General features: G+C 40.3%; 1 protein-coding gene across 2 annotated transcripts in view; it reads right to left on the reverse strand.

The window, feature by feature from the left end:
- Window positions 1-12,266: 12,266 nt before the first annotated feature.
- HIPK2 (homeodomain interacting protein kinase 2) overlaps window positions 12,267-23,664 on the reverse strand; it is a 177,571-nt gene continuing 166,173 nt past the window's right edge. For both annotated transcript variants that reach the window (XM_048499564.1, XM_048499563.1), the window contains exons 13-15: window positions 19,245-19,492; window positions 17,874-18,034; window positions 12,267-15,775 (exon numbers count right to left, since the gene is read on the reverse strand). In XM_048499564.1, the coding sequence (XP_048355521.1) occupies window positions 15,311-15,775; window positions 17,874-18,034; window positions 19,245-19,492 (874 nt within the window). In that variant the 3' untranslated portion in view covers window positions 12,267-15,310. The remainder of the gene's footprint in view (window positions 15,776-17,873; window positions 18,035-19,244; window positions 19,493-23,664) is intronic.

The raw sequence follows: 23,664 nt of genomic DNA on the forward strand, positions 1-23,664 counted from the left end.
TCCACTTCTGACATAGAATCAGGAAAATTCTTCCAAAGTATGTGAGGTGGTGCAACGATTGATGGAATGTGGAACCGCTGTATGCAGAATGACTGTCTTCAGTCAAAACTGATAGCTTTTCAGGTTGAAAGATGCCTCTGGCAGATTATCTATTGTCAGTCAGTTAGTAAAACCTTTATTGGCAATAATAAAAATAGACATGAATAGGGTTAATAGGATGGATTAGTATAAAATATAAAGAAAGGCATTTTTTAAAGTTTTATGCATTTTCCTATAAGATATGGATATACTGCTGCCAAGTATCTTGCTACAATGACAGTTGCATTTGAATCTTTATCAGCTGAGAGAAACTTGATTTGTTGAGCTTAAGACCCAACCTTTGTAAATATTCTGTTAGTGGAGCATGTTGGTGGACAAAATGCTTACTTCTTAAGGAACATATTGGTTGCCTTTAAGTTGATGAAATTGGTTTAGGGAAGTCAAAGTCAATTTTGAAGTTTTATGAGTTTATTGCAATGAGTGGTCCACATATTTTTAGCACCAAAAGTGAGTCCAAAATATCTAATTGGTTTCACTTGTTCGAGTTGGATATTTTCAATCTTCCAAGAATGTTTTGCATCTATGTTTTGCAAAAACTATACATTTTCTTTTATCAGCATTAATGTTTAATTGGTCTTGGTTGCAGTAGTGGTTAAAGAGTTTAATGTAGCACTGTAAGCCTTTTTTTTTTGTTCTAGACATGATCACAGTGTCATCAGCATATTGGAGTACTGGAGTAGAGTGGGTAGCAAGTCTTGGAGGCTGTCCGTCTTTGGAATTAAGGGTAGCTGGAAGGTCATGTAAGAATAAGTTAAATAAATAGGGAGCTGGAGGATAGCCTTTGACTCCTTTTGTAATAGCAATCTTTGTTGTTAAATGTCATTTGTGTATTTTACTTGACACATTTGAGGTGTGTAACTGTATTAGTAGGTGCAGTAATCTTTGATCGATTCCAAGGTTGCTTAATTTCTTCCATAAGAGGGTTCGATTAATAGAGTCAAAAGCTTAAATCAAAGAAAACTGTGAACAGCTTGCCCCTTGCTGGTTTAGAATGTTTATTGATAAAAAGGGGTAAAACTGCGCAGTGTTCAAGAGGAGATGATCTACTTGCAAATCCAATTTGTTCTGGGCCTAAGATTCCTTTCGTTAGTATCCAGTGGTTCAGTCTTAAAACCAGATGCTTTGTATAAAGTTTACCCAGCACTGATAATAGACTGATTGAATGATAATTAGATGGTTGATTCATGTTCCATTTTTTTAAAATGGGATTAATGATTGTGCTTTGTCAAGCTGGGGGTAGGATTCCGTTTTGATGTATTATGATAAAAAGATTGGCCAGTATTGGCATCCAAAAGTCTTTATAATGTTTGAGTAGGTCTGGAGGGGTAACATCTGGACCTGGTGATTTCTCAGATTTTAATTTTTTTTTAAATTTTAGATTTATAGGCCGCCTCTTCCCCGAAGGGCTCGAGGCGGCTCAACAACATGGCTGTTATTAACAGCAACTCAACAACATAACGTAAACATTAAAACTCCGGCAGCAATTACATATAATTAAAACAATCCAAGCCATTCAACCCGTATAAAACAGTTCAAACAGGCGCCCGTTCCTAAGGCTAAAAGCAAGGGAAAAGAGGAAAGAAGAAAGGGAGGGAACAGGTGGGCCCAGATGGAATCACAGCAGGCCCAACCGAGATGACAAAGATGGAAATTCGGCAGAGTTTCAGTGGGGGGCAGTAGAACAGCGGCCAGCCTCTCCAAAGGCCCGGTGGAATAATTCTGTCTTACAGAATTCTGTCCTCCACTCTTGGCCAGTTTGGGATATTATTTAAGGAAGGTATTTTTTTGTATTTGATCAGGTGTATTGTAAAAAGTTCAGTGCATTAGTGAGTACAAGTAGAGGCTGTGATCTCAGAGGTGTTAGAAGGTTGAGTTCGATGGAAAAAGGTCCTGACTGTTTTCCCAAAAGGTCTTGAATTAGAAAATGTAAGAGCTTCATACTGTGAATTCCAGTTTTTCAGATAATATTGTCTTCTTTTTCTTTGTCAGTTCTCGGTATTCTTTTTTTTTAAACTAATGAATTCATTATGAGTTTTTGTTTAGTTTTGTTTATTTAACTGATCATATGTTTTGTGTAGTATGGCTTTGAGTTTTCTGCAATCATTATCAAACCATGAAAGATTACAGGGTTTTGAAACTGAAGCTGGTTTTGCCAGACATAAGGAAGAGTCCATTAGGATCTGCTAGTTGTTTAAGGTATCAGTGGAGACAGAATTAGTTAATTTTAGAATAATTTGTTTAATTTTTGGTTGTAACCAATGTCTAGATTGATTAGAGCCAATTGATTTTGTAGGTCATCTGGGTCTGATGACAGCTGTAAATTCCCTTGTAGATGATTTTTGCTCATTGTTAGTTCATTCTTCAGTTGGTCTAGCCTTTTAGTTATTTTGTCTTGTTCTCTCCCCGCCCCCCCAAAAAATGAAAGGGATTCATTAAGATTAAATTCCAATAACTGATTATTTGATCCTTTACCATCTTCCAACAGATTTTCCAATTCCTGCACATTGAACAATGTCGTTTTTATTTGAGTTTTTATTGCTGTCAAGATTGATGAGGTTATCTCCAGAAGAAGTCTGTAGTTTCCCATGCTGAGATTTTTTTTTTGTTCTGGGAATCAAGGGAAGTATCAACTCGTTCTTAAATACCCGAGTGGGAAAGACACATTTCATTGCTAAATATGTCCTTGAATGCAGCAAAGTAGAGTGGACTCTATTAGAGTAAAAAAAAAATCAGAATTACCCTCTGTGGGTAATTTCTAGGGTTCAACAATTCTGTTTCTTGAAAGTCTGTAAGGTTCAGCTTATTTTTTAATAGTACTTTTAAATGTCTTTTGATGTTGTGTTTGGAGTTCCAATCCTCTAAATTTCTACACTGTTAAGCAAATCTTATTTGTAATTAAGATTAGTTTAATAATCTGATCCTATGTTGCTGAATTAGTGAGAGGGTTTATTATTTAGTGATTTACCTACGGTTTCTTTAAGTGAGATTTGATTGTTTTGCTGTTCCGGTTCCAAATTCCTTTGCTTTATTATTAAATAAACTAAGCTTTTTCAGTTCTTTACAAATATGTTCAACTGTTATGACAACAAGAAGTAAGTTGATATACTTAGTCCTTTCAACAATTTCTTTATCAGCGTTGTCCATGTTACTAACGTCTTTCTTTGTCTTAACTGGACTTTGTTCGGTTATACTTATATTTCTACATGGAGACTCTTCAGCTTCTTTACCCTGGAGTTGCTTCTCTGCCACGCAGTCATCATTTAAAACATTCTCATTATCTGTTAAAACTGTATAATGGTCAGCAGTAGAGTGTGAGAAAAGTCTACTATTTGTAGTTGCTTAGATATGGGAGGGGCGGCATCACCGGCATCTTCAGTATCTCTTGGCCTTTTCTTCCATCCCATAATTAACTTGGGTTCTTATCAGAGCTCAATGTGAGGCAGCTACTCCTATCAGTATTTCATAGTTGAAGACCTCTCAAGAAGTTACCTGATTGGAATCAGGTGGACTTACTTAACCACTAGACTGATTTACGACATTATCTATTGAGTCATAGTCTGTCCTATCTCTCCATCCTCCCTTACTACTGTGGCCATTTGCAGCTGTGAAGTGAGGCACACAAGAAAGTGGATATTACCCTTGACTGTTTTTTTAACAGGTGAATTAAATACTTTCAAGGATCAAGTAGATTCAGTGAGGGAATATGATCTGTTAATTGCTAAATTCTCACCTCCCATAAACCATAGTTTACTGGAGTGGATAGAGTTTGCCTTAAAAATTATCAAGCCAGATAATTTTTTTTAAAAAGACACACACGTATGGGATTAAGCTCAATCACCAAGTAAAGACTGTAGAGGCAAGTCTTCTTTAGCAGTTAGGTTACATCCATGCCAGTTAAAAGACACGCTGACAGTGCAGTGACTCAAAACAGTTTAATGTAATTCCAAGACAAAGTGTGATTACATTTCTACACATATACAATATGCATATGTGAGTTTACAAATTCTGATTAATAACTCGTTTCACCTCAGAGACCGAAAAAATGATCAAAAAGAAACTGTGAATAACAAGCTATAACATAGTTCACCACAATGGGATCCCCTTTCTCACCCTACAGTTAGTAATATTACAATTAAAATAACTATATTCTTCTATAAGGTTTTTTTTCTGTTAAAATCATCTCATAAATTTACAATGCTATTATTAGTTTTCAAATCTAATATAAATTCACTCCATTTTTCTACAACGAAAATGATTATTAATTAGAAGCACACAACGTCATGATGAGAAACACAAGCAATTTTTTTTTTAGTAGCAAGAACTTGATTGGTTAAGAATTAGGTTTTTTTTTGTAAAACATTCTAAAGCCAAGTAAAATATCCATTCTTATAACATACCTATAATATGTGACTAAGGATAGGTTACATATAGTTCTACAACACATCAGTTTCTTTTCTGCTTTTTTTCAACGACATTACCAGAAGCAAAATTATAATAATAATAATCAAAATAATAATAATAATAAAAGAAAGAAAAAATAAGAGAAAGGGGGACAATTCACAGAGGGGGGAAAGTACACAAGAAAATACTGTTGCACACAATAATTTTCACGAAGTTTTAACATGGATTAACACTCTTAATACAGAACCATACAGTGAAAGAATACAACCAATCAGGGCTTTTGTGGGGCTTTTCAACTGAGATGATTCAGTGTATAGAAAATAAAACTCTTCAAGGTTTCACTGAGGTGACAGTGTGGAAGGTGTTTTTTAATTGTACTTGGGAAACAATGTTGAGATTTTTGCACTGTCTTCTCTTTAAAAAACCACAATTGCACGAAGTAAGTTCTCTTTTCCATTTAGATGATATTGTATTTATGGCCAATGCGCAGGTATAGAACATTCCTTCAGTTATGTTCCAAAAGGATCCAGATATTCATAAATACCTCCCCTTGTTTGTATTCTTTGACTACCATACTATAGACTCTGCCAAGATAGTCCTTTCTTTCTCCCCTTTCTCATAAAGCTATTGTCTTCCTCTTTTGAATAAAAAAATCTGGTTTTGGTATCAAATTTACAGTTTATACATTCCAATTCTGTCTGTGTAAAATTTTGGCACAGAAAATACCTCATGTATTTACTTAGCTGGTGAAGCAAAAAGGGTAGAAGAGATACTTTCTGGTATCTCAAATGGTTGTGCCTTAAAATAGCCATGGAAATATCACTTGAAGAAATACTCAAACGCAACAGAGAAAAACAACAGGAAGTGTTGTATGTAACCATGCCAATGTAGAAACATGGGAAGTTCTACTTGTGAGACTAGAGATGCTACATGTAACCATATTGATTCTAGCGAATATGGATCTATTTTGTGCTGCATACACTCTAAACCCAGGCTTAACACTCCACACCACCCCGCAATAAAACCTGTAGTTCCTATTGTGGAGCAAGTTCATATTTCCAGGCCTAACTTTAATATAGAAGGAAGGACCAGAGGGTTGCTAACAACAATTCATGGTTTAGCTGCTGTTAACTGTGCCTATGTTTGGCTTTCAAAATGGTGACTCGGTTATCACTTTGGTAATGTGAGCTATCATGTGAAGACCATGGCTTTCAATTGGTGTTCTAAAGGGGCTGTGAGTCTGCCATTGACTAAACTGGGAAGATTTATTATGTAAAAAACAATGCAGGGGCTTAACAATGTCTTGCTTCTTTTCCCTAACCCATGAACAAGGCAAGGAATTTTGCTGAGATTGTCAGCTCTTCAGACAGAATTCTTATTTGTGCCAATTTATTGTCTTTGCTTAGCACAACATTTCCATATATATATTCATTGGTTACTTGACGGTAAGGGGAAAAAACACCATAAATACATTTAAGCAAGACTAAAATAAAGTAACAAACACACAAAAAACACCCCACCCCCAAAATTTACATCCAAACACATAATATACTACAATCCGTAATACCGAAACAGCGTCTAGCATACTGTCATTGGCTAGTAGACAAATTAAATTTACAAGGAGCCGGTCAAGTTCTTTATAATTTAATTTAGGGGTTAAAAGTGGATCGAGAATGATAAGTAAAAACTAGACAGAATGAAACCATACAAAAGCCAAAATCACAGCTCTGCCTCTCATTGTCTCCCAAAGCAATCCACGGATTTACTGTCTCAGGAACCAGAGTTTTATTTTGGAAGGGCTTCATAAACAGCCTTCCCTACTCTACAAGAATACAGCATTCCTGGCATGCACATGGGATGCTACTGAGTATTCTTGCACTAAGAGTTTTCCACATATCTAGCTGCCAAATGATTGACGCTGGGGATGTGGGATGAGATGTCCCAAGTGCAGTGCTTCCAAGTTTTTCAAAGGTGCACCATGTGATCCATGATTGCCATTATCCATGAGATCTTTCTAAGAACAGGATTACCACATTACATGATTATAGCACTCATAACCACACAACAATCTATCTCTGTGTGAACTCGCCCTGAGTCACTCAGCCACATCCTTTACTCTGAATACCCTTTTGTCTTCATCACATAGGTATTTCTGTTCAAGTTAGGTTCTTAGGCAGAATAGTTAGGAATTGTTGTGCTTCCTGATTCATCCCAAAGAAATTTTTTTAACTTAAAAAATAAATAGGTCATTTTTGGACTCTATTTGCTATATTTTCATCATGCGTGGAGTGATTTTTACCCCCTTAACTTTGGAATTGTTTAATCTGAACTGACTTTCTAATACTATGTTATATCTCAGAACAGAATATACATACTGAAGACACTCAGTTTTTAAAAGGGCAAAATGAAAACATAAAGGAATAGCAGAAATTCTGAAGATATAGTCAACAACAGAACATTTAGTTAGAAAGTACCAGTTTAAATGTAAACTATAAAATATTATCACTATAAAATGTAGCCAGAAATCTTTTAAGTAGCCACAGTCTATTGTTCAGTTCATATTGGTTTAAAATGTGATTCATTAAACATCTTCGAGAAGGCCGAAGCATTTTACAGTAGCTAAGAACATATATAATTACATGTGCATTTTAACATTACAATTAATTAAAAAAACATAAACGAGTAATTTAATCCTTGGTTTCATCATTTTCAAAGAATCACGTAAGCAACAGTGACCGGGTGGACATTTTTTTCCTGCCCATATAGACAGTATACTTCTTTAAAAATCCCAAATTCAAACTGGCTACATGTTTATTTGTTTTAAAAAAGGCTGAAACCAAGATGAATGCCCACATTTGAGGTAATTATTGCCATTAGGTCACAGTTTTTGTAAGATAAGGTTTTTTTTCAATCCTTCTTTATTTATAAAACAAAGTATACTGTCAGAATTCTTTAATACAAGTCAGACCAAACAGAATCCTGATCAGGTGGGTTTGCTTCCAATGGAGTCAATGAGCTCTAGAAACATCTAGAACACAGACAGATTTCTCTAGAACTACAATAAATGAGCCAAGTAAACCCCCAACCCAAAATAAAATAGATGGCCAATGCATATACTTTCTAATTGGAATTCCAGTTCAAAGTATCTTGAACATTCTCACCATTTACTGAATTCTTAGTTTTAAAAGTCTCTGCTATTTATCAACTTTATCTCAGCACCTTAGTAAGTCCTTGGCTGTGTGTCCTAAAAGTAAGTTAAACATTTTGTTTGCTCCATGTGTGAAAATAATCTGGTACAAGTCTGTACAAGGTAGAAGTAAGAAAGTAGCTGAAGTGCTTCAAGCCCCCCACCATGGGAAACAGTACCAGGAAGAAATGCAAATTACTGTCATCCTTGGTTTGCCTCAGTAGTCTTGCTCCACCTCTTTCTGAAGGACGGAAGAAAAAAAAAGAAAGACCCTTACCATTCACACACAACTGCTGGTGTGAACTAACAAGCATCTCCCCCAACAGTTTAGGATTAGTGATGTTACAATATTCATCAGTGCAGTAAAATATATATGTGGAAAAAAATATGCCTTTAGTATTGCCTTTCTTGATTCAGCTATATTAAGTAAAAGACAAAAATAAAACATTTCTCTTATGCACATGACATGACTGGTATAGCAGCACTGCTAAAACTGGAAGGACAATACTAACCCGTACACAAGAAACTTGAGTTTCACTTTTATTTGCTATATTCAACATGTCAGAAACGTGTACTAATTGCCCACTCAAAATGACACACTTGCTACATATGTGTTTCCTTCTGCCATTAGAGATTGTTTACATTCACTGGTAGCACTCTTTCATCAGCCCAGATAGTGACATATCTTAAAAAGACACCAACATCCTACAAATACAGAAGCACTCCAATGTGGACATTCCTTCTGCCTTCTCCATGCCCGATAAGGATAGGTAGGATTGCCAGCAGTGGGTTGGGAAATACTTGGGACATTTGGGGGGGGTGGGGGGGTGGAGCCTGCAGAGGGCAGAGTTTAGGGAAAGGAGAAACTTCAGCATGGCACAATGCCAAAGAGTCTACCCTCCAAAGCAGCCATTTTCTCCAGTCAAACTGAGCTCTGTCACTTGGACATCAGGTGTAAAAGCAGGGAATCTCCAGGCACCACCTGGAGGTTGGCAACCCTAAGTATTGTCATGAAGCAGTCCAATTATTTTGCCAGCTGGTATGAACTTAAATGTTACGATGACAGCACATTAAATTTTTTTTACAATAAACTCCAGCCACTCAAGAACCATGCTACAGCATAGTGGTTTACTTGGAAGGCCATATCCCCAGTGAGCACTTGTGGCTCTGTATTGGGGGCAGCATGACCTGAAACATAACAATTCATAATACTGTTACTATAGGACAAAAGTACAGTCCAGCTCCCATTGGGTGAAGTGTACTTTGCTTCATTTGATTCACACTTGGGGACCAGGGAAGTTTTAACTTGCTTCCTCGCAATCAGGAATCCCATTGCCACTAAGACATACAACGAATGTAGAGATAATTTCACAGAGTTAAATTCTGTTTTGCCCCACTGCAGATGCAAGACCGATAATGCCTAGGGGATGAACCAAGGATGTGACATTTCCAAATCCCCACATCTTCTGAAGAGATTTCTATACCTGCAGGAGAAGATCACGACTGCACCAATTGCCCTAAAGACTCTCCTATAGGATGAGGGCTTGGAAAAGCCAATAAGAACAGATGTTATACATCATCTGAAGGCGAGTATCAGTTTTGGTAAAGAAGAAAATAACTATTTATTCCCATAGCAAACGCTCCAAAGGAAGGAACTTTATTCAGTCTGTGCTCAAGTAAACAGGATTTGATTTCCTAGGAACAAAGAATCTTATTTCTTTTTAAAAATGGGGCTGGTGGTAGAACATTTTACCTACAGTGCTTCTACAGTTGCATAACCTTAAGCTTTATTCTTCAGAAGTGTGCTGAGTTTCACCCAGATTGTATAGACACTGACTACTAAATGCATACAATTCTGATGTTACAGAAACAAACACAAAGAACTTATAGAAGTTTTGCCTCAACAGGTAGTTTGATATATTGCTATGCTTTGTCATTGCCAAGGAAAACATGTTTTCATGGACTTCTGTTAAAAAACAATCCAGTGAGCATACACTCCCCTCCTTCTTTTGATGTACAATTTAGGGCAGTAGCAGTAAGTATGACTGAATTCCCCCCAGCAAATTTCTTCAAATACCTATTTGAAGAATAAAGGTAAGTGTGTCAGTGGAAAGATAGACAAAAAGCTGGAAAATGTAACCAAATTCTTTAATGGGTAAGGGCACACACTAGTTTGTAAATTTATTGGTCTTTTAAAAGATTTTCTTTGGTTCAGGAAAGAAACAGTTTTTACTTTCTCTTCAGGATGTAATTTCTTCCACACCAAATTGTCAGATATAGTTCCTTAAGAAGAAGAGGAGTTTGGATTTATACCCCACCTTTCTCTCCTGTAAGGAAACTCAAGATGGCTTACAAGCTCCTTTCTCTTCCCACAACAGACACCTTGTGAGGTAGGTGGGGCTGAGAGACTTCCAAAGAACTGTGACTAGTCCAAAGTCACCCAGCAGGAATGTAGGAGTGCAAAAACACATCTGGTTCACCAGATAAGCCTCTCACCCAGTTGGAATGGGGAAATCAAACCTGGTTCTCCAGATTAGAATCCACCTGCTCTTAACCACTACACCACACTGGCACCATAGCAATTTACTGTGGTGTGAACTCCTGTAGGCAGTAATCTATAAAATAAATGAGACTTCTGCCTTTGAGAGTGCTTGTTTTAAATATGACAATAAAGTGAAATAAAGGACACTTTCTGCCTTGCAGTTTTCTTGTGTTTGAAGGGGATAGAGAGTTTAGATACCTCCTTTTTTATTGTCGTTCAAGACAGTCTCTACTACTGCTACTGATTCAAAATGGCGCTGTGCAATGAAAGAGATGTGGCAAAAGGACTCAAAGCAACAGGAAAAATGGGCCTTTTCTTTAAGCATTTCTATAAGCCAAATGCTCTTGTTTTTAAAGTTTCACTCTTTCATCTGTTACAGGGCTAACTGCAGTCCTGGACTCAACAGGTGTAACTCTGTTTAGAAGTTGTACTCTAACATTTTTTGGACTCTCTCTCTCTCTCACACACTTATTCTAGTTGTGTTGTGTAAGCAAAGGGATACTTTTGACACTCATCATTTCCTCACACTTGAGTGGCTTTTCTGTTGAGGAAGAGCCATGTTCATTCAAGAAAGACTCCTTATGTTGGAGGAAGGCTTCAAACTTCAATGAAGTGGCAGAATTCATAACAGTATATTAATCATGAATGGTGGGGAACATAATTATGCTCACTGATACCACTTCGCCCACCCTACATGCATTCAGTTGAGGAGCCTATCATTTTTATGAGCATAGGCTCTGTTCAGAAGTTCTGCTTCTACACAGTGTGGGATGCAGGGCTAGAGACCACAACTCACTTCTGCTCTTGTGAGGCTGTGCTAATGTAATGTCTGCTCAGTCCTTCTATGGATGCATTATTTACCTACAGGCTCATCCTGAACTTTCCTCTGCTTTCCTCTGCACTAACCCACCCTCTAACCTTGCTAGAATCTACAGTCGGAGTACTGTTCTGCTTCCAACACAGCTAAAGAACAAAAAATGCTGTATCTTCAATGCATTCATTTGCCTTCACATCCTAAATCTTTAGTCCTCTGCTTGCATATAACCAGAATCATTCTGTCCTGAAAAGAGGTGAACATACATGCATAGAAAGCAAACTAAAATTTTCTATGTGAAATTAAAACCCTTTGTCCCTTTCTTGCCACTGGTCTGCCAATCATATACATTCCCGTTAAACTAACTGGGATTAACTCATCAAATGTACCAAAATGAGGCTCTGTAAAATAATGCTCAGTAGTAGAGAACAATCGTTCTCAGTTTTGTGGTACAAAAGGAAAATAGGGTGGAGGTCTTTTTTAACTAAAAAAATAAATATAACAATTGTGTACAACTAACAAAAATTGAAAAGTATCACAAAACATCTGCAAGTGTTAATTATAAAGAAAAAAATAGATACTTTGGGAAGAAGGAAACATATACTATTCTGGCTGTAGCAAGAAGTTTAATCTTGAGCCACGAAAAAGTAGAGAGCAATGGCCTGTTACATATTTTATTGAGCTTCTGAGTTCTTCAGCTTTAATTAGCCAATCACTTCAGTGACTAGATTTGGCTCCTTCTTTTACTGGCACCATAAATTACATTGTCCTTGGTGAACATCCCATTGGTTTCTTGTGGGAAACTCCACTGCAAATACTTTCACCTTGAGCTCAGTTTGAGGCTGGGAAACCTTCAACCCAGATTGGCTATGTGGTTTTAGCCTCTCACTGGATTACTTAGCCTCACATGTCAACAGATACACCATGAAATCAGACTATCTCCATGTTGAATTCTTAGAAGCACACTTCTGAACACATGAATTACCATGTGAAGATATCAGGAGTTGCAAAGGTATATCATAGTATAATAACAGCCATAACATGTTGGCTGCTTGCCTGTGAGATCTTTACACACTTCTCAACCAGAATATCTCTCTTTTGCTGTAAAACTAAGATGCGCCACCAGTGATTTTTTTTGGGGGGGGGGGAATCTACGTAATGAACGATCAATACAGTATTAAAGAAAAAAATAACAACACAAAGATGCAGGAATGCATGTGCAATTAAAACCAAGAATAAAATATAATTATTACATATAAAAATTAACCACAATAACGCAACAATCATCATAAAATAATGTCCTTCCTTTCAAGCAGCATGACGCTTCCATCCTAGAAGAGGTGAGGCAAGGGAAGAATGAGGGACATCACATTGAAGGAATGGGGAATTTCTTGAAGGGAGCAAGCAACTGAAGTAGGTTTTTTTCAGAACAGAAAAAAAATGTAAGGTGCATGTACCAATAAAACAGCAGACTGGGTGTTTAAGGGAAGAAGAGGAGAAATAGAAAGACAAAACAGAACTCATTTTTTTAAAAAAGGAAATGGAGATGGCTTCATTTGAGGATTCAGCAGAGAAAATTAATGGGGTTCAGCAATACATCCGTAGGGAGCAACCCATCCTTCTTCCAGGCGAGGTTTTATGCACTCACCTCCAGATATTACAACTGTGCTTGCCTTTCTTGTCAACTTACCTCTTGATAAACCTTTTCCCTTTAACCACCCTGAGATCCATCCCTCTTCTCTCAGTCGATTGACCTGCCAAATCCCAACATCTTACCCAATGGCCTGAACACTCCCTTTCTGAAGTCACATAATCACCTGTAGTGGTCCTGAGAGTCCATGCAGGGTATAGGACCTGTTTCACAACATGCCTCAGACCACCAATAGAAGTCTATCTCCACAGGGAAACGCTAAACATTGACAGAGCAGAAGCACCCATTTGTCTTAGTGCTGTGGTAACATTTCCCTCTAACCCTCTAGCTTTTCTGTTGTATTTAAGGTTCTCTTTGGAAACCTACTTCAAAAACAAGACAGTTCAGACTATTTGGAGCTGAGGAGAAGGAGTCCAGCAAATCTGAAGAGTGATGTCTGTTTTTCTTTTTTCTTTTAAATCACAGTAGAAGTGAGGTCAGAGGAAATGAACGGACTAAACTACAAAGCGTTTCATCCTGGTTCCAAATCAGGTCTAGGTTCAGTTATTATATGCACTGGATCAATTACACCATTTCTGCAGGTGCTTACGCCTCTTACCAAAGGCAATGTAGCTTGGTTTAAGGGGGTGCTGGGCCCTGGGCAGCTACACAACCTGCTCAAGTGCCAGTGCTTATTCTGAAAACCTTCAGAAGAACCTCTGGAGCAAACCTGAGTATGATACTTTTCAGAACGAATTCTGCCCCACCGTCTTCTTTCTTTTCCCACTGAAAGCATTCAAGTGAAAACGTATTGTTCTTCCAAAGTAATCATCTCCCCGTCCCCACTCCCTCCTCACATTTAACACGAGGTACTGAGTGTATTTCTGATCAAAAGCACTCTTCTCCACCTTAACCCCGATTCTGTTTAGTCAGCAGACAAAACTGAAAAGAATTATGGGGGAAGTTGAGAGCATTCAAATCAAAAAATGAACCAATGAGCCCATCAGCAGAATGTAAATATTGGTAAAGCTGCTCCACAGCCCAAGAACCATTTCCACCCCAAGAACATCCTTCAAGAGCCACCCACTTCTACACTGCAGCCAAATTCCACAGCTGCCCTCCCTCCCCGACATCGAACTTGCCCAAGACAGACAATATGGAAATAATAGCCTAGAAGAAAAGTAACAATACCGAACATGAAAAGAAGAAGAGCTGAGATTAAAATTCCAACCAGCCTCAGTCAGTTTCTAGGAGTACCAGTGGAAGTAAACCCTTAAAACCGCAACTGTAGTTTGGTAAGGCACTACAAGGGAATGATGTAAAACTAAGACTGTGACAGTTTGCAATGGCTGTGCTGAGGACCACACCACAAGAGAAGGCAGCATCAGCGCGCACATGCGCACACACTCATACACACACATATATACCTGGACAATCACATTTGTTACATGCCTATGTTATATCACTTTTTTTGTGCAATCACATTGAGGAATAGTCTATTGGTATCATTGGAGTTTAAAACAAAGTAGGAAAAAAAGGGTACATGTATGGCATAGTGCTACATTCTACCAAGGGCCACCTAGATCTTCTTCTACTCCTAACACGAACTGCCAAATCCTAAACATTCTGTGGTTGTGTATCTGCTCACAAAACGACGCAAATGCCACTGCAACATTAGCGTAATGTCATGCTTTTGTGATGTTTTCGCTATCGGCATGGGCCGTCATGTGCACTTACTTCTCCAACAGAGCAGGAAATGTTAGGATTGGACTGAAAAATGGTGAGGGGTTAACAGGTTATCCAAAGAAAGAAAAAAAAGTATTTCTGAGTGAGGAACATGAGATTCTATTGTACATAATTAAAGACTTTTCTTAAGGAATAACATTGCTTAGAGATTTATCCAGGGTATTTAAAGTAAGAACAAATATCCTTATTGTGACTGGTGCAACTGGATGGCATTTCCTGCTCAGTATGAGTAGCTCCAATGGTAAGCCTGACGCGGAAAGAGTTGGAACAATTCAATCCCTCCCCCACCCCATTCTTTTCCTGTACATCTACTGATCCCTCTGCCAGGAAAAAAACACACACATCATACTTTTCTTTTCTTTTCTTTTTTCACTTTGGGTGACGACCACCAGTGCCATGACAAGATGACAACCCTTTTGAAGTTCTGGATAAATCCCCAATTGGTATGCTTCTTGGTTTAATTAAAAAATATATACCCAAACACCTATGAAACTTTGTATTAGGAGGTCTGACAGCAAATTCCTAAATGTAGTCTCCTGTAACCAGATGAAAATAATCTGTAGAAGTCTATCGATGAAGTTATCCAAAAAATCAGGACCAGAGAACAGTGGCCCTTCAGTTTCTCCCACCATCAAGTCTGGTGCAGAATGTTTTTTGTATTTTTGTTTTTCATTCTTTTTTTTTCCTTTTCCTTTTTCTTTTAAATAAAACATGTACAACGGGTATCTCCTTTTCTCTTCGTCTTCTCTCCCTCTCTCTCATTTCTTATGCAGTCTCCTTTGTTCAAGTTTTGTTTTAAGCCTCCCGTCTTGTCGTCCATTTGCATTTTCTTCAGTATAAAAGCTTCCTCGTCCCCCTCAAGGTGTGCCATGTCTTTTCACATTCCAGTGTTTAGATGTAAGGGTACTGGTTGACCTTAGTGGGGCTCAGGGGGTATCCAGTGTAGACTGAGGCTGGAGACGCACTAATATAGGTCTGGTGGGCGAATTGAGCCTGATATTGGCTCGGGTGGATGGTGGGCGACGGAAGGACACGAGGACCCATGCTGACAGGAACCTGGTGGACGATGCTGGCTGGGTATGTAGTGTGCTGCACAGCATGCCGAGCGGAACCTTGGGAAGCCACCAAATGGGCCACGGTGCCCGTGGAGCCCAAGGCAGCAGGTGCAGTGTACGTGTAGAGATGAGGTTGAGTGGGAAGGTGAGCAGCTGCAGCCGCTGCCAGGTGAGGATGGACCGTACCATGGCTGGGGCTGTTGTGTGGGAAGGAATAGGGTGCCTGAGCAATCGTTGGAGTGATGTACGCTTGCTGTCGACGATGACTCCCTGTGCGATCGGTCGTGATGTGCTGCTGGGCCTGTTCAAAAAGGAGATGGACAAAATAGTCATGGCATCTTTCCCCCTTGGGTCTCCTGAGTTTTCAAACATAGACAACAATGAGTTGGATCCTGTGACTTTCATCAGCTAAGACTCCCTTCTATCAAGTCTTCCTCCAACCAACTTCCTTCAACAAAGAAAGACTTTTCTCCCTCCGATAAAGCCTTTCTTGATCAAAGTCATTCTCAGTTGGAAGCCATCTTTTTCCCTTGAAAGATCGTTTAGCGAAAGGATGCAATTTAGCTCGAAGGAGTCACAGGAATATACTTTATTTGTCAAATACCTACTTTTCTGCCCTTTCCCTAGAGGCAGAAACACATACCAGGAAATATATTTCCTTAATGGAGTAAGAGGCATTTTTAGGAGAGGACTGGCAAATGAGTGTATAGTGGAGGGAGGGTGCTTTTGTTATCACCTGCAAGCACCTTTCCCCCAGGTTTTCTTTTATAGCTGGGCTTCTAGTCTTTTGACAATGGGATCAGTAGTCAAATTTCCCCTTGCAAAAGCCCTTTTGCATACATATTATAAAACAGAAACAGAGTTGGGGACCCCATGTTTCTTTTGGAATATCCTGCTCTGATAGTGTTTCCTTAGGATAGGTATAGGAGTTTCAAAGGCAATTCTGTATTGGGTACACAAAGGAATGAAAGAAATATGAATTTTTTAGATCCAGCTTTAACATTCGTACAAATCATATTAACCACTGCCTAGCAGCTTTGCAGAGAATGCACAGCCCAGAATAAAATAGACTGCTAAATTCTTTACTTAACGTACTACTTTACTACACAGCCACCACATTTCACTTCAGACAGAACTTGTTCACATTATATACTTTAAATCATTCTTTGTGGTGCTGCCCCTCAACCCCTACATGGGGCTATGATCTATGAAGCCAAAAGTGTAGACAGACTCCTGAAACGCCGCTCCATCTTGGATCAAGCCAAAGAATTGTGATAGGAATTAAGTAATAGGAATTAAGTGCAATGAAAGGCCATGTCACGATGAGATGACCAGATTCCTACGGAAAATTCTCATAACTCTCCAACTGGGTGTTGCTTTGTGACTACGAGATCGCTCCCTATCCAAACCAAATGGACAGCTGGTGCTTGCGGGACAAAAACTCAATATTCTAACCTGCTCAGTAGGCATTTAGAGCTTCAGACTAATGCATATCTTCCAGATAAAGCCATAAAATGATCAAGCTGGATCAAATAATCTCCTACTCCATTAGTATTCCACTTGGAACAGCTTAAGTGAGAACAACTTTGTTTCTGCCACTGGAAACAATTTTTGGTATAAGAAGACTTGTTTTAATCCACTATTTTAGGCTCAATTTTGCCCTAAAATATAACCCAAATTTATCTTTGTGCATACAAAACCTGGGAATCCCGATTCAGAGTCAGTTTATGTGAAGGAATGCCTACCGTCTCAGATGACAGTGATTATCATCACAAGTAAGCTATTCATGTGAAGGGAAATTATCTTGCAGCACGCAGTTGTTTATTTCAGTTGTAATATCACCCTCATTGCATGGTGAACTGGCTATGGATAAATAGTGTGGTAACAGCTGCCAACTTTAAAAAGCCTCCACATTTCAGCTGCAAAGCATAAGTCAGGTCTAAGAGGTTACATTTTACTGTGACTTGTATTACATTATTACATTGCATGTAAACAGAGGTATAGCTCCAAGGGGACAGGAGGTGGGTGGGGGTTTGTGCGACGCACTGAGCGCACGCCCCTGTGGGGTATGTGGCAAGGGTGTAGTGGCGGTGTTCCGGGGTGGGACAGGGGCTTTCCGGGGCGGGAGCGTTCCGGGGCAGGATGGGAGCGTTCTGGGGTGGGGGTGGAGGATGCATCAGTGCACCAGGCGCTTCCCCCCTTGCTACGCCTCTGCATGTAAATCAGCTGAGACTCAACCTGGTTCTTTCTGGTCAATGACCAACTCCAGCCATAGCCTCACACTGTCCAGCATCATTAAATTTGAGCAAGAATGTAAGTCCCAAATGGTCTTGTTGGACACGCCCCTTCTTTGGCAGCAGTGAAACATATTGTAAGGCCTCCTTGCTCACTGGGCTTACCTGGCTGAGATTAAGAGGCTGCTGCTGCTGGAAATGTGGTCCTGGCCGCTGCTGCCTGTAGGCAATGGCTCCAGACGAGCTCCCTGAAGAGTGACCACTGGTGGAGGTCACAATGCTGGAGGACTTCGACTTGTAGGAGGATGAATGGTGACTGGTAGTGACTGCAAAGAGAAGTAAAACATATCAAAACATGTCTAATAATGAGAATTCATAGTCTGGGACCCAACTATGGGCCAAAGGGCTTCTTCTTTCCTTAGTCTGGTCCATTTCAGATTGAGCTTTCTTTCTTTAGTACTTAACCAATTATCAACAAACTGGCCATGGGCAGGTTTGTTCTCAGTTGTGAGGACCTTGCTCACAGACCTCTTTGCACATAAAACTCTGAGGAGCAACTTTTTCCATTTGGGATCTGTACAAGACCTTCCTCTTCCAAATTTCAATATTGAGCACATTCAGGAGTGAGAGTGGCATGCCATAACCTGTCAGATCTCAGAAGCTAAACAGGGTTGATACATGAATGGGAGATGGAAAGCTCTGCAGAAGAAGGCAATGGAAAGCCTCAGCAAGGTCCTGTGAAAGCACCTCGCTGGGGCCACAAGTTGTTGTGACATGCTGGCCCTTGTGTATGTAATGTACATCCTGGGGGTTAACTCTGTGAAAAGAGTCAGGGTGAAGGAAATGTTAGGGCTTTCCAAGCAAAGCCCACAGGCTGGTGTGAATCAAAATGTTTCTGGACAACATGTATGAAATGCAACATACCTGCGGATATGGCGTACAAAGAAGACTTGAGGGCTGAGGGATGCACCCATGCCCATATCTTTCCTACCCACCTCCCTGACTTCTGGCTTCCCACAATATATGAATGACAGTTCCTGGGTGAACTAGAGTTTATTCCACATAAACCAGGGTGGTAAAATGGGATTAAAATGCAGTTTACAATCCTAGCTTGCACAAAGTCCAGAAATCACTACTAGGGTGTGTGGGTTTTGCACATCATGTAGAATTGAACTTGGTTCCAAGTCAGGGATGCTGTGTTCGGCAAGTAGCAACCACTGGCGATCCCTGGCCCAGATTAGATTGTCCAGTCGCCATCTATATTTTAAATTGTTTTAAAGTATGATTTTATTGCTTTCTATGTTGGAAGCCACCCTGAGCCCATGAGGGGAAGAATGGCACATAAACTGAGTAAACTAAACTATTTGTATTCTATGCAGAGGAAGAAATGAGACGCATGCACAGGCATGATCAACAAACTGTGTTTGGGCCCATTGTGACAAACTGTGTCTTAGTGTGATATCTGAATACAGCTTGAATTAATGGATTCTTTCATTTGCAGCTTGTGTCTTTCTCTGCTGGCAGTACTGAACTTACCTGGCACCAACCTATCACACTCGACTAACACCTCGCTGGCCTGCGTTTTCAGTGGTGGCACGATGATCGTTCGGGGATTGCCATTACAATGTGTTTCTGGTGCTCCCTTGGTATCGTAGTTGTTTCCATTGTTGTTTCCTCCACGGCGTTGCACTGCATAGGGACTGTTGTTGCCAGAGGAATCAGAGTAGGGGGAATCATGCACAGTCACACAGCTGATGACATTCTTCCTTTGCTTAGATACAGGGCTGTAAAGTAAAAATGCACAAGGTGTCCATGTATCCTGGTACGCAAACATCAGCTCGGGCTGCTTTTTAAAGTATTTTTTACATAACATTTGAACATAACAGCCCAGCTGGATCAGACCACTGGGTTTGTTTGTTTTTTACTCCAGATCCTGTTTCCACAGAAGTCCAAACGGGGCAAAATGCCTCTCCCTGGTGCTGTCCCCCCCCCCTGACAACTGGAACTCAAGGACACCTTCCTTTGGAAAATGAAGATTCCATTCCACCACCATGACTAATACCTGCTGATGGGCCCTATTCTCCATGAATTTGTAGAACTCCCTTTTAAAGACATTTTAAGTTAGCAGCTATCACCAAATCCTGAGGCAATATGTTCCACAGGTTAAATAAGAAGTGCAATAAGAGGTATTTTCAGCTTTCTGCCCTGAATGACTGAGTGCTGAGTTCACTGAGTGTCCCCAAGTTTTGATATTTTGAAAGAAGAAGAAAAAGAGTTTGGATTTATACCCCACCTTTCTCTCCTGTAAGGAGACTCAAGGTGGCTTACAAGCTCCTTTCCCTTCCTCTCCCCACAACAGACACCTCGTGAGGTCGGTGGGGCTGAGAGAGTTCAGAAGAACTGTGACTAGGCCAAGGTCACCCAGCAGGAATGTAGGAGTGTGGAAATACATCTGTTTCACCATCTGTGGAAATACATCTGTGGAAGTCTCAGCCACTCAGGCAGAGGAGTAGGGAATCAAACCCAATTCTCCAGATCAGAATCTACCTGCTCTTAACCACTACATCACACTGGCTCTCAATAGTCTCACTCAACGCCCCAAAGTTGTGCTTAGCTTCCCGTGCTTGCACCTTAATCCTGGTTTTTGGTTTCTGATTGCAGACATGACAGAGATAATGCAAGGCATGGAAAACATTCTCTGTATCCACTCTTTCTATACCGTGCATACCGTCCTTTCCACATCCTTTGAAGTCACTGAAATTAGTGGACGTAGACTGAGATAGCTCTGCATCATACTGCAGTTATTTCCCACCCTTCAACCCAGTCCCTCTGCCATCCAGTTACAAAATACAAATTTCACAATAATACAAATTTCCACATGCAAATCCCAGCTGCATCATACATTCTAACCTGAACAGAATATATTGAACATATCTCAAAACAAAATGATGATTCCAAATATTAAAGCAAGGTTTTGTGATGGATACTTTTTACACGAGCATCTAGTGAAGGATAAGTGAAATAAATCAATAAATAGCTAAATAAATAAGTTTTGAACCTGGAAACACCAAAGTGCTGTTATCTTAGCTAAACTGCCAATGACATGAGCCAGGCACCCATAGCCGGGCTCCTGGCCACGGCTCCCACAGAGACTTCCTGGTGGTACAAGGAGGCTTGCAAAACAAAACAGCCTCCCTGCCACCAAGAAGCCTCTGTGAGGCAGAATGATGCAACCCAAAAGGGACAGGAAAGTCCAAATTCCCCATCACCAGCGTCAACTGGGTGAATGGCCAGGAGGGCCAACTAATGTTGGTTCCTCCCCCAACCACTGCACAGGCAGGGGCAATGAGATGCTGGTACGGCGTCCCGCGCTGCGTTCCTGCACTGGGGGTGGTGGTTGCACAGCAGCGGTTTCGCTCCTCTGCCAGGTTAAGTGCCCCGAGAGGGCGAGTCTGTCGGCACAACTGCCCCACTGCTCCTATGAGCGGATCCTTTGAATGGGGCTCTGAGTCAACAAGCGGGGAAGGATGGGATTCCCCCCTGGATGAATCTTACAGTCCCCGCTTGTGACATCCTATTTTGGAGTCTGAAGGATTTGTTCAAATGACTGATCTTCTTGATGGCACCTAGGCTCAACGACAGAAAATAGCAATGTTGTGTGGATTGCATTATGTTGTTATGGCAACTATAATTTTTTGAAAATGATGAGAAGGAATGGATAGTGTATAAAGAGCTTGGTAATTAGATATGTTGACAGAAGCCACCTCAGAAGGGAGACAAACACCCTGTAGAATCCAATAAGAGTTTTCTTGAATCTCTTCAACACTGGCCCCTTCCGCACACACAAAATAATGTGTTTTCAAACCACTTTCACAACTGTTTGCAAGTGGATTTTGCCATTCCGCACAGCTTCAAAGAGCACTGAAAGCAGTTTGAAAGTGCATTATTCTGCATGTGCGGAATGAGCCATTATTTCACGGCCTGCCTTTTTCTGTTCTTATAATCACTTCATTAGCATTATTTTAATGTTTTTTTCCCAACAGATGTGGCATTTTGGGGTGGAAATCTGGGCTTATGTATACCTCATGATTATTCTGATTTTAAACATGTCATGGGTTTTACCTGAAGATCCTGAAATTTTGGTTAGGTGAGGGTTTTCTTACTGTGCAATTCAAGGTGGTGATGGAGAAGCCATGTTGGATGTGGTGGAAAGGTTGCGTGGGTGCCCAGGCCACCAGCACCATGTAAAGGGCCATGGATGCTAGTGCAGAGGGACTTACCTGGGCAGCTGCCTGCTGCCACACCCAAACCTGGATGTTTGGCCCTGCGGCAGAGGGCCTTCACCACAACAGCCTCCACCAGCATGGAGGAGGGGTATTCCTGGCGGCAGGGCTGACTTTAGTTGGCTTGCAACTGACTTTTGGTCCAGGAACACCCCCTACACTGCAGTCAATTTACACCATCAAAAAGTGTGGCATAAGTCAGTGTTCCCCATGGGATTCTTCAGGTGGACAGTTTTTTTTTAAAAAACAACAACAACTTCCCCCTTTCCAGCACTGCCTGAAACCCCACTGGAAGCAGCACAGGTACGTTGCCATGGTGCTATCCACAGGTATCACTCTACCATACCCCCCACCCTTTGGATTGGGCTGTCCGAGATTGCTCACCAATAGCAATGCCTAACTCTGTCACAGAAACATGGAATTTGTATCCCTGGGTTGATGGAACAATGTTTGCACCCCTTTAAATTTATAATGACAATATATGCCATTGGTCCCAACAATTAAAAGGGCTTTTAATTCTATTTATCCAGATTCTCCCATTCACCAGAAAGCCAACTATCAAAAATAAAAATATCCAAAATACCAAAAAATCTCCACAGAAAACTTCAAAAATAATGATTGAAATTAAGTTTTCAATGAACAATCCTGTACATCTATAAAATGCCAATATACAGGGTCATGCAGCCTCAACTTGTATTGAGGCCATGCAGAGAAAGGAGAAGGGGTTTAACCCTTTAACCCACTCTTGGTTCAGCAATCAGAACTGGGGTCATCCTGTTTTTCAGTGTTTTTAAAGGACAAACCTTTTCCTTTGAAATGGTAACAGGAAGGAAGCTGTGCTCAGAGAAAACAAGCACTGGTTGAAAGGCTCCCAATACTCCATTCTGTTGGCAGCAACTTACTGGTGGTTCCTGGTCCAAAGACCATCTGGCTGTCCGCAACCACAGCCAGAACCTTTTAAGATCTGGCCCCATTTGGTGGAACTCTCTGTCAAATGAGATCAGGGCCATGCAGGATCTGATGGAGTTCCACAGGACCTATAAGACGGAGATGTTTTGCCAGGCCTATGGTTGTGATAGCTTTCATCTAGCTCAGGGGTAGGGAACCTGCGGCTCTCCAGATGTTCAGGAACTACAATTCCCATCAGCCCCTTTCTAGGTCTTCCATTCCTCTGTCTTCTCTCTTCTTTGATAGGTCCCCATTTTTGTATATATGATAGTGTGACCAGGTTATTAATTAAGGATTTTAATTGTATTGTATCTAATTTTAGATTGTTTTACTGTAAACCGCCCTAAGATTGACTTAAGGGAAAGGGCATGATAAAAAGTGAACTTATAAGTAAACAAACACATCAAGTTTCTTGCACGTGCTTAGGTAGATGTGTGGTCTGCTGTGTCCTAATATGCTAATCCAACGTTTTACGAAGAGCCTGTGTTGTGGCACACCATAAATTTTGCAGGCTTGTGTTGGCCATTCTATGGAACAAGACAGATTTTCTATGTCTGCTCACAAAACAGGTTCTTTTATCACTCTAAAATGAATTTTGAAATGGCACAAAAGAAATCAGATCGCTTCATCTGAGGGATGGATTGGCCTTTATGAACCTGCCTCATAAATAGTGCAGTTGCTCAGTTATCAGGAGGCAAGGCTTTCATTTGAAGTGGAAACACTTC

This window comes from Sphaerodactylus townsendi, linkage group LG06 (genome assembly GCF_021028975.2).
Source record: "Sphaerodactylus townsendi isolate TG3544 linkage group LG06, MPM_Stown_v2.3, whole genome shotgun sequence".
Taxonomy (NCBI): Eukaryota; Metazoa; Chordata; class Lepidosauria; order Squamata; family Sphaerodactylidae; genus Sphaerodactylus; species Sphaerodactylus townsendi.